The sequence below is a fragment of the Lithobates pipiens genome, unplaced genomic scaffold (genome assembly GCF_037356315.1).
Source record: "Lithobates pipiens isolate NorthernLeopardFrog02 unplaced genomic scaffold, aLitPip1_a1.2 Scaffold_1, whole genome shotgun sequence".
In the NCBI taxonomy this organism is placed as follows: domain Eukaryota; kingdom Metazoa; phylum Chordata; class Amphibia; order Anura; family Ranidae; genus Lithobates; species Lithobates pipiens.
In genome coordinates, this window is record NW_027507685.1 from 96,235,493 (window position 1) to 96,246,842 (window position 11,350).

At 46.7% G+C, this 11,350-nt stretch overlaps 1 protein-coding gene across 1 annotated transcript in view; it reads left to right on the forward strand.

Moving 5' to 3' along the window:
• Positions 1 to 9,981, forward strand: part of BRCC3 (BRCA1/BRCA2-containing complex subunit 3) — a 75,895-nt gene extending 65,914 nt beyond the window's left edge. Inside the window, exons 7-8 of the mRNA XM_077465200.1 lie at positions 5,697 to 5,740; positions 9,625 to 9,981. Coding sequence (XP_077321326.1) covers positions 5,697 to 5,740; positions 9,625 to 9,782 — 202 coding nt within the window. The 3' untranslated portion in view covers positions 9,783 to 9,981. The remainder of the gene's footprint in view (positions 1 to 5,696; positions 5,741 to 9,624) is intronic.
• The last annotated feature ends 1,369 nt before the right edge of the window (positions 9,982 to 11,350 follow it).

Here is an 11,350-nt window from a genome sequence, read left to right on the forward strand (position 1 = left end):
TTATAAGAAGCTGCTGCTGACAGTTTTCTCCTCTCTGCAACTGGGAACCTCCTAGGGTCTACAGACACTGCTAGTGGCATTCACAGAACGCCCCAGGGTGGTGAGTCTAGCGCTAGGTACCCCCCCCCCCACGTGGCAGCAGCAGGAGGGTGGAACCTTCACTGTCCTAAGTCCCCTTGCAGGTGGCAGACAGGCTAGGGTCAGCATGGCTTCAGAAACTGGTGTTTCTTCCCCTGAAATCCAGGCTATAGCAACCGGGTCACCTGAGGATAGTGTGGTGCGCATGGACACCCTGACGGCGGTCCTTGACTCCTATGTTGCTAAGATAGAGGCGGCACGTGGAAGGAAAAGTGCACGTAAGAGGCCTCTGGCCACCCCCCCATCCTCTGGGGAGAGCTCTGATGCAGACTCGGGCCCTGCTGTGGCTGGTGACCCCTGCTCTGACCTATCAGATGTGGCTGACCAGGGCCATTTGGACAGTGAGGATGATTCCCCGTCCGGGTCTGGGCTCGACAAAGCGCTTGTTGGAGCACTCATCACAGCTGTGCATGATACCCTGAAGATTCAGGGGCCAGCGGATGCCTCTGCTGATGTACCGGTCCCTTTTGGGTCCCACAAGCCAGCACGTTTACCTAAGGTGTTCCCGTATTTGACTTATTTTAACAAATTCATCTACAGGGAATTGGCAGTGCGTTACCCCTTTGAGGACATCCTTCTCAAAAAGTGGTTGGCTCCTCCGGTCGTGGACCCCCCAGTATCTAGGTTAAATAAAGTAACCACGATCCCGGTTGAGGGGACTCCTGCATTCAAGGATCCCTTGGATACGAAGGCCGAGGCGGTGGTTCGTTCCTTATTTATGGTTGTGGGGTCAGCCGTGCGACCTGTACTGGCATCCGCACTGGTGTCGCAGACACTGAGTGGGCAAAACTTTTGCACCGCGAATTGGGAGAGCTGAACGCCTCCCCTGTCTGTGTGGAGCTAGCAGACCAACTAGTGCAAGGCCTTAAGTACGTTTGTGACGCGGCCCTGGATACTCTCCCTCTGTTATCCAGGGCTTCAGTGTCAGCTGTGGTGCCGAGGCGCCTAATTTGGCTGAAATGCTGGTCTGCTGACCAGGCATCCAAGAAAGCCCTGACAGGTCTTCCCTTCCTTGGCGAGCGGCTCTTTGGAGCCTCGTTAGATGACATTATTAAGAATGCCACTGGTGGTAAGAGTACACTACTCCCACAGGCCAGGAAGGCTAAGGATCCTTGCCGCAGGCAAGGGCCCTCTTTTTCTGCTCACAAGCGGCTTTTTCGTCCGCCCGGTGCTTCGGCAAAACGTCCCCAGCCCGACAGGACACCCAAGCGCCTCTGGAACCGCAAGCCTGCGAACAAAAGTGCTACCGCATGAAGGTTTGCCCCCACCCACTTATCGGGTGGGGGGGGGGGGGGGGGTCGTCTTCGGGCGTTTGCAGTCTGGTGGACCTCCCGGTTATCCGACCAATGGGTCTACGATCTGATTTCCACAGGCTACAAGATAGTTTCTCTCTCTTGGCCTCCAAACAGATTCTTCCCCTCCAGCATACCCGTGTCCCCGGTTCGCCGGGAGGCCCTGTTAGGAGCAGTAAGGGACATGCTGAATCAGGGGGTGATTGTACCAGTTCTGGAATCGCAACGCTTCCAGGGGTTCTACTCAAATCTGTTTGTGGTTCCCAAGAAGGAAGGGGTACGTCCAATCTTGGACTTAAAAGCCCTCAATCACTTTGTAAAGGTGCAGAGGTTCAGTATGGAATCAGTTCGCTCATTTGTCGCTGCACTCCATCAAGTGGACTTCCTGGCGTCCTTGGACATCCAGGATGCTTACCTGCACATACCCATTTGCCTTCGGCATCAAAAAATTCTGCGTTTGGCAGTAGGGGAAGACCACTACCAGTTTGTGGCTCTTCCTTTTTGGCCTGGCATCAGCCTCCCTAGTCTTTACCAAAGTACTGGCTCCAGTATTGGCGTTGCTGAGGCAGCACGGGATCGCGATCCTGGGTTACCTAGACGATCTCCTCCTGAGAGCATCTTCCGCCTCAGAATTAGAGGAGGATGTGGCGATCACCATGCAGACCCTGCAAAAATTTGGGTGGCTGTTTGAACCTAAGGAAGTTGGTGGTTGTACCGACTCAGCGTCTGGAGTACCTGGGGTTGCTGTTGGACTCCAGGGAAGCGAGGGTTTTTCTCCTCTCAGACAAATTGCTGACTCTCAGGTCTGCAGTCAATCTGCTGATGAACCGCAAGTGGTCGTCACTCCACTTTTGCACGCAAGTGCTGGGGCTCTTGGTGGCCTCCTTCGAGGCAGTACCTTATGCCCAGTTCCACACCAGAGTCCTGCAGAAGGAGATATTGACAAAATGGGACAAATCTACGTTGTTCCTGGATCGGCAGATCCCGGTGAGCCAACCAGTCAGGGATTCCCTGATCTGGTGGTTGAGGTCCCCGTTGATTCAGTCAGGAAAATTGTTTCTTCCTCTGAACTGGACGGTGATCACTACAGATGCCAGTCTGTCCGGCTGGGGTGGAGTGATGGGGATTCAGTCGGTTCAGGGCCTCTGGTTGACGGAGGAATCCAAGTTGCCGATCAATCTGCTCCAATTGAGAGCGATCAGGCTGTGCCTCCACACGTGGTTGACGTGTCTTCAAGGGCGTCTGACCAGGATACAGTCAGACAACGCCACGGCTATGGCGTACATAAATCACCAAGGGGGAACAAGAAGCTCAGCTGCTGCTCGGGAGGTCGCTCACATACTTCGGTGGGCAGAGCAACACGTTCCGGCCCTGTCAGCCATTTACATCCCGGGGGTGTAAAATTGGCAGGCGGACTACCTGAGTCGTCAGATGCTGGACCCAGGAGAATGGGCGTTGCATCCGGAGATATTCCAGCTGCTGTGCCTAAAATGGGGCATGCCAGAGGTGGATCTCTTGGCCTCCCGTCACAATTGGAAGGTACCGAGATTCGTGTCCAGGACGAGGGATCCGTGGGCAGACGCGCTGGTGGCTCCGTGGGATCAGTACCAACTGATATACGCCTTTCCTCCACTAAAACTTTTGCGACGTCTACTTTGCAGAGTGGAAGTCGAGGGGATTCCAGTAATACTGGTTGCCCCAGATTGGCCTCAGTGGCCCTGGTACGCAGATCTGGCGCGTCTGGTGGCAGACGCTCCCTGGCAACTGCGACTGCGGGATGCCCTCCTATTTCAAATGTCCAATCTTTCACCCTGCTTTACCATCGCTGGCTGTAATGGCATGGCTATTGAGAGCTAGGTGCTGAGGAACCGGGGTCTGTCGCACACGGTGATTCCAACTGTGCTGAGGGTGCGGAAATCTTCATGGAAGATATACCATCGTACCTGGAAGGCCTACATCTCCATGTGTGAGGAGAAAGGGTGGCCTCCATGCTCCTTTTCTATATCAAGGATACTGCTGTTTCTTCAGCATGGAGTGGACCAAAAATTGGCGTTGAGCACCATTAAGGGGCAAATTTCAGGCCTGGCTGTCTTTTTTTTTTTTTTTTTTTTTTTTCCCTCTCAGCGACCCCTGGCGTCTCACTTATTAGTGAGTACCTTTGTTCAGGGGGTACGACATGTAGTTCCTCGTTGCGTCCTCCGTTACCCCCATGGGATTTGAACCTGGTGTGGTCGGCGCTTCAGAAGCCGCCGTTTGAGAAGATCAGGGAGATTCCCCTGTTGACCCTTTCACAGAAGGTGGTCTTTCTAGTGGCCATCACATCGGCCAGGAGGGTTTCGGAATTGGCGGCTTGTCCTGCAAGTCGCCTTATCTGGTCATCCACAGGGATAAGGTGGTGTTGCGTCCGCAACCATCCTTTCTACCAAAGGTGGTTTCGGCTTTTCATATCAATGAGGACATTGTATTACCATCGTTGTATCCTAAGCCGAAGCACCCCAAGGAGGTGGCCCTTCACTCTCTCGATGTGGTTAGGGCTCTGAAGGTGTACTTGTCTTCCACGGCTCCCTTTCGGAAGTCAGACTCACTGTATGTTTCGGTGGCTGGTCCAAAGAAGGGTATGGCGGTCTCGTCAGCCACCATTTCCAGGTGGATCAGACAGATTGTGGTCCAATCCTACGCCTTGAAGGGGCAGGTGCCCCCCCCCTTTCCAGTCACGGCCCACTCTACAAGAGCAATCGCAACATCTTGGGCCTTCCGACACCAAGCGTCTATCTCTCAGGTGTGTAAGGCGGCGACCTGGTCGTATGGCCATACGTTTACCCAGTTCTACAAGGTAGACGTCAGTGCATCGGTTGATGCTTGTTTTGGCCGCAAAGTTTTGCAGACGGCTGTGTAGTTGAAATTGAGTTTTTTTCCTGTTTTTTTTCGATAAAAACGCAATACTTTTTTTGTTAAATGCACTGTTGCATTACTTCCGCAATGTTGCAGTTTTGGAGATCGCTCCTGTTGAGGATGCCTGGTTATATGGTGGAGGTTTTCCACACACTGCTGTTTTTTGTGGGTTTAGTTTCACTAGTTCCCACTTGCCATGGAGGATGAGGTTTTTATGCTGTTTTTTTTTCCCACCCCTCGTTTGGCACTGCTTGGGGACGTCCCATTTAGTTACAGAGGGGAGCTGTGTCGGTCAGTGAATATAAGAGAAAATAGGATTTTTGTACTCCTTTTCTCTGTAATTCACCAACCGACACAGCACCCACCCCTCCTTTTTTTCTACGTTATGCTGATTGTTGACGTATTGAAGCTGCTGGGATCAGTAAGGAGGGTTGATAGCACAGGGTCCGCCCCCCTGGGGCGGGATTAAAAGTTCTGTGTATTGTGTAACAATTTTGCCTAGTTCTCCTAATGGCAGGCTAAACAACCCATTTAGTTACAGAGAGGAGCTGTGTAGGTTGGTGAATTACAGAGAAAGGGATTTTACGGTGAGTACAAAAATCCTATTTTTACACGCACCGGAGTCTTGCATTTCACACTTATTTTTACCTGTAAACTGTGAAATACAGTATTTGGAAATCCGTGACAGTTTTGATGCTGCTTTTAAGATTCAACATCAAAACAATGTCACGGATTTCCCCAATCCTATATTCCACTATATAAGATCAGTTTACAGCTTAAAACAAGTGTGATATGCATGATCTCGGTGGGTGTAAAAAGCTGTCCACTTGGCCACTTCAGAATGTAGGCAGGGTGTGGGGTGTACGAAGATGGCCATGACGGAACATCACAAGATTTGGCGGGTCTCCTAATCTGACAGGACACAGGAACTTCCTGTAATTAAGTCTGCTCACTGCTGCGCGCTCTCTCCTTACGCGAGGGGGGGAGCTGGTCTCGTCTCTGCCCCCTCCTTTCGGCAGGCTCCCTGTAGTGGGTGGAGCCCGCTGGCCCTTCCCACAGCTTTGTGCTCTCTACAGGCTATGTACCGCACAGCGTTGATGTCACTGCTGCTTGTACAAGGTAATGCCTGGGTTTGTAAAGGCTTCTGAGCTGGTGCGCAGAGTAGATTCATAACCTGTGTGTGTATAATATATAATTTTTTTTTTTTTATTGTGGCCTGAGTTAGGTTTTTAAATCTGTCTGTGGGAACTGTGTGCATTGAGGTTGTTTGAATGAGAAGGTGTGGTGTGTAATAGAATACAAAATGTATCCTTTTATGTATTAAAAACAAACATTACTTGTGTTTACATTTTATAATGTATTTTTTATTTTTAGTCTTGGACATCTAGATTCTGTCACAAAGATTCACAATGGATCTGGTAAGTTTCTTCATGTAAAATGCAACAATGTTGACACATCAATCGGTTTGCTTAAAGCGGAACTCTAGGCAAAAACACACAATTTCCCCTAACCCTTTCCCACCTGCTGGGACCATCCTTTTTAAATATTTCTGAATGCTCAAGATGGGGGATGAGAAGGACTGGCGGTGACATGACTGGAAGCTGGCCTTGCCGGCTACCGATCTTTAGGCCGGGTTCACACTATTGCAAATTGGAAGAGGTTTTCCCCTCAGCATCCAATTCACATAGCAGGAGAATGTGATTGGCTCCCTATAAAGCCGGATCACATGTCTCCAGGGCAGCTGTGGAGCGCACTGCACAAACTGTGTGTGACTTTGGCTCCCTTTCAGGGCTGAATTCAGGCAAAGATTTGAAATGGAGAACAGGGATGGACAGTGTTTCTGTGCGATCCGCGGCCGGTTTAGGCGCGAACAGAGCCTTAGTACACAACTAAGGCCCTATTCACATCTGAGCGTAGCGTTTTCAGGCAGAAAGTCATGCGTTTTTTTTTTTTTTTTTTGCACAGGTCAAAAAAATGTAAAAAAATAAAAAATAAAAAGTTCCAGAACTTGTTTGCGCGGAGATGTGAACCATCTCCAGTGTGTTATAGCTACAGGCTTAAAGCTACAAAATGCTCAGGTGTGAATGGGGCCACAGCTTGCCCCACTTACTACCCAGCCAGAAACAGGAGCTTGTAAATGACTGAAAATAAAACAAAGGTATTAACCAGCAAATTTCTGGAAGTGTAATGGAGAGCCTAACAACGTAGTACTACAAGTAAAATGTTATTTTTCATTTTAGATGTAGCAAGGAATGATTTTTTTTTTTTTTTTTCCCCCCATCTGTGTCCCATTGCGGAGATTTACATTCATTTCCTGTCCCATAGCCAAACAGGAAGTGAGAGGAAATCCCTACAAAGGAATTCCTTGGGGACCCCCAGCTCATCGGCACTAGTGTCCCCATTGGAAGATTTCTTTTTTTTTTTAATTATAACTACTTTTCTGGGGACAACCCAAAACTTGGGATTTTTGTTTGGTAGCACTTCCAAAGTGGCACAACACGGGCGCTTTTGAGCCCTTCTTTGGTGTTAAAACTGCACTGCTTAAACGGCGCTGCCGTGACCCCAGAGTGAAAGGGGGTCTTCCTTTCATTGATGATGGTAAACGGGACAAATAGGGTGAATTTTCCGAGAGCGAGAGATGCATAGTAGTCCATTATGCTTTACCTTTGCAGGGAATCAAAGAGGAAGTAAACCCATTAGGGTTTATTTCCTCTTTAAAGTAGAACTAAAGGGTGAGAGACCTTTTTTTATTTATTTTTTTAATATGTATGTTGTAGGCTTGTCTTATACTTTAATCTGTATGACGAGCTCAGAGCTTATTGCGCTACAGTGTATGTGTGAGATATTTCCATAGTAGCCTGTCAAATACGTTGTTCAATCAAATTGTAAGTGTACATTTATCATAGCAGGCTGTTGCCTATAGCATTGAGTTTAAAGCCCAACACCACCTCTAGTATATTATAGTATAATTATTATTTTTTTCCTTAACCTGTAACATGTGGCAGCAAAGGATGATGGGCTTTAATGCCCATGTGTCGGTGGGGTGGATGATGTTTCTGTACTGAAAGCGCGCTTTCAGCGCAGACTAAGCTGTCAAAGACCGCGTCCGCTCTAGGCTAACTGGCTTCGGATTATGTGACCCAGTCACTGATTTTTTTTTTTTTTTTCTTCCCCATAACCCCCCCAACCCTCCCCCCGCGTGTTCAGAATATTCTTTGGTTTAGATCGGCGGTCTCAAACTGGCAGCCCTCCAGCTGTTGTGAAACTACAAGTCCCATCATGCCTCTGCCTGTGGGAGTCACGCTTGTAACTGTCTGCCTTGTAATGCCTCGTGGGACTTGTAGTTTCACATCAGCTGGAGGGCCACCAGGTCCTGTTCACACTTGAGCGACCTGTTTTAAAGCAGCACCATTTATTTTAATAGGTCTCTCTCCTCCAAAAACACAGTAAAGAGGCTCATGTACCAAATTTTTGCAAAAATGCTGTCTGCTACCCACTTTTGGGGTGCCAATAAGAAATAAATGGCACCGCAAGCAAATCTGAAGTTTGAATGCAAATTTCTGCGATGCCCAAATGTCACGTTTAAGTCAGGGGTTGACAAATTTGCTTGGAATCTAGGAGCCAGCTAAAAAAGTTAGGAGCCAGGTCCATGACAGCGATCTGGACCTGTCCCTGGCCTGACATGGAAACAAGTGAGGGGAAGATAGCCCCCAGCCCCCCACCTGTCTCCAAGTCATTGCCCATAGCTCTTAGAGGGACATTTTGTTTTATTTTTTTCAAATGACAAGTTTTTTTTAAATTGCATTTTAGTGTAAATATGAGATGTCAGGTCTCTCTGACCCCATATCTCATATATAAGAGGACCCGTCATGATTTTTTCTATTACAAGGGATTTTTACATTCCTTGTAATAGGAATAAAAGTGACACACTTTTTTCTTTTTTTTTTTAAAAGAACAGTGAAAAAAAATAAAAGTTAAAGTAAGAAAAAATAAAATAAAATTTTAAACGCGCCCTGTCCTGCCAAGCTTGCGTGCAGAAGTGAACGCATATATGAAAGCGGTGTTCAAACCACACATGTGAGGTATTGCTGCGATCGGTAGAGTAAGAGCAATAATTCTAGCCCCAGACCTTCTCTGTAACTCAAAACATGCAACCTGTAGAATTTTTTGAACGTCGCCTATGGAGATTTTAAAGGGTAAAAGTTTGTCGCTATTCCATGAGCGGGCGCAATTTTGAAGCATGACATGTTGGGTATCAATTTACTCGGCGTAACATTATCTTTCACAATATAAAAAAAAATTGGGCTAACTTTACTGTTGTCTTATTTTTTTTGATAAAATAATTTATTTTTCCCCAAAAAAAGTGCACTTGTAAGTCCGCTGTGCAAATACAGTGTGACACAGTATTGCAACGACCACCATTTTACTCTCTAGAGAATAAATATAGGTTCTAAGTAAAGGGAAGGAGATGGAGCTTGCCCTGCCTGCCAGCCTCATTAGCATTGCTGGTTGTAATTCCAACGGCCACCACAAGAGGGCACCAGATTCCAGAAGGAACCATAGTATCACAGAAGGCCTCAAAGCCGGGGGCTCAATTACCACCGGGGGGGGGGGGGGGTCCACGGAGACAGGATACCCCTAGCTGTGCTGCCCCAGGTCGCTAATTCTAGTCGCAAATGCGACCTGGCGCCCGGGTTTTGTCGAGCCCTGGTTTAAGTACACAATGGGGGTTTATTTACTAAAGCTGGAAAGTGCTAAATCAGGCTCCCTTCTGTATAGAAACCAATGAGCTTCTAACCCCAGATTGTTCAATTAAGCTTTGGTAATAAAACCTGGAAGATCATTGGTTTATATGCAGAAGGGAGCCTGATTTTGGACTTTCCAGCTTTAGTAAATAAACCCAATTTTGTACTTAAAAAAACAAACAAAAAAAAAAAGTGTACAGGCATACCCCACTTTTTTTTTTTTTTTTTTTTTTTTAACCAACAGCTCCCAGGATGAGCTCCTGATCACTGACAGCTAATCAGTGATGGTGAACTTTGGCACCCCAGATGTTTTCAAAATACATTTCCCATGATGCTCATGCACTCTGCATTGTAGTTGAGCATCATGGGAAATGTAGTTCCAAAACATCTGGGGGTGCCAAGGTTCACCATCACTGACATATCTGATCAGCAGAAGCCCATGTAATTCCTCTGATTCTAAAATCGTAAAGTGCTGGTGGAAGCTGCCAGTGAGGGGTTTAAAAACAGATACAACATAAAACCTCTAAGCTCTTATGGTGTCTTTTTTGTTCTTGCAGTTTTTACTAAGAACTTATGTGGCCAAATGTCCGCAATTAGCGGACCACTCCTACAATGGCTGGAAGATCGCTTACAGCAGAATCACCAGCGTGCCCTGGAACTAGAACAGGAAAAAGAAAACTTGATGCAGGAGTTGGAAAGCTTAGAAAGTGACTGAACACGGTTTATTTTAGTCACTTTCACATTTTTTTTTTTTTTTTAATGTTGTATTTCAGTAGTAAAATGTCTGTATAGCTTTTTCCATATCACACAGAAGAGTAAATATCTTGCCCCATCATCTGATTTATTTTTTTAAATGCAATGTTTATTGTGGTATTTTCTATTGTGCAAAATATTAAACTGGAGCCAGACTTTGATCAGTTGGAGCCTATTAGCATGTGTTGCTGCAACACATCTATGTGCAAATTAATTAGTACAGGTGTTTTTCTATGCATTGAGGAGGGTTGGGATCCCATTTGCAAAAAAGTTTCTTTGATGCAAGACAAAAAAAAAAAATCCTCATGTTAGGAGTTAAAGAACCATTCCAGGCATAGTTTACATGGTTACATTGCTCCAGCATGAACTAATGTAACAGGTATACCTGGCTGATGCTCTTGGAAGCTGGGGAAAGCACTGAATGGACACCGCTACTCCACTTGTTTTTGGGTCCTATGCTGGCCTGATACCTTGTGGCCAATCAGAGAATGCTTTGCATTTTCTAAATGAATGCAAAGATTTATTTTAGTAGACAGCGTGATGCATCTAATAAGAGAATGCTTTCGGAAGGGTGCCGTTCAGATAATGCTTACCATTATCTGAATGAATGCGGATGTGCTGACCTTCTGTGTTTTTTATCATGCAGGAGAGCAGCACTTGGCAAGGGACTCAGGAGCAAGTGGAGATCACTGCCTTCTATAACCTTCTAATATAAATGCAGTCAAAATGATGTAGGTGGTCAAATCTCATGCCGGTATACTCTGATTTTTTTTTTTATTTGGCTGGTGCATTTAGACCCCCTTCACTCTGGGGTGCTTTTCAGGCGCTAAAAATTGTACCTGCAAAGGGCCCTGAGAGTCGCTCCTCACACACTAGTGTAAAAGCCCTGAGGGCTTTCACACTGGAGTGGTGCGCTGGCAGGATGGTTAAAAAAAAAAAATAAAGTCCTGCTAGCAGCACCTCTTGGAGCAGTGTATATACTGATCCTTCCCATTGAAAGGAATGGGGCAATGTGGCTATACCGCCGGCAAAGTGCCACTGCATCAGCCCTTTTTGGTGGTTTTAACCCTTTCTCGGGTGCTAGCGTGGGGGTTAAAATCACCCCCTCTAGCGGCTGAATACCAACAGTAATGTGGCACTAAAATAGTGCCGCTTTACCGCTGGCACCCGCACCACCCCAGTGTGAAAGGGGCCTGAAGAATGGAAATGTATTTTACCAATCCACAAGAAACCGTTATTGTCAGGTTATTTAAAATGTAGGTAAAGGTTTTTTTTTTTTTTTGCAGAGTGTGAGGGAGGTTAGAGTAACCCCTATCAGTTTGTTTTGCCATCTGTGTTCCTATTGGAGGGGGATTTCACTTCCTGTCACATAGCCAAACAGGAAGTGAATGTTCTTCATAGTAATAGAATCCCAGTGTGACACCAGAGATAGTGTCCCTGTTGGAAGATTTCCCCTCTATGCCTGTTCTGATGTTCATCCAAAATTTTGGGCTTTGCTGTTAACAGTAAACGGGGAGATTTACCTTCTCT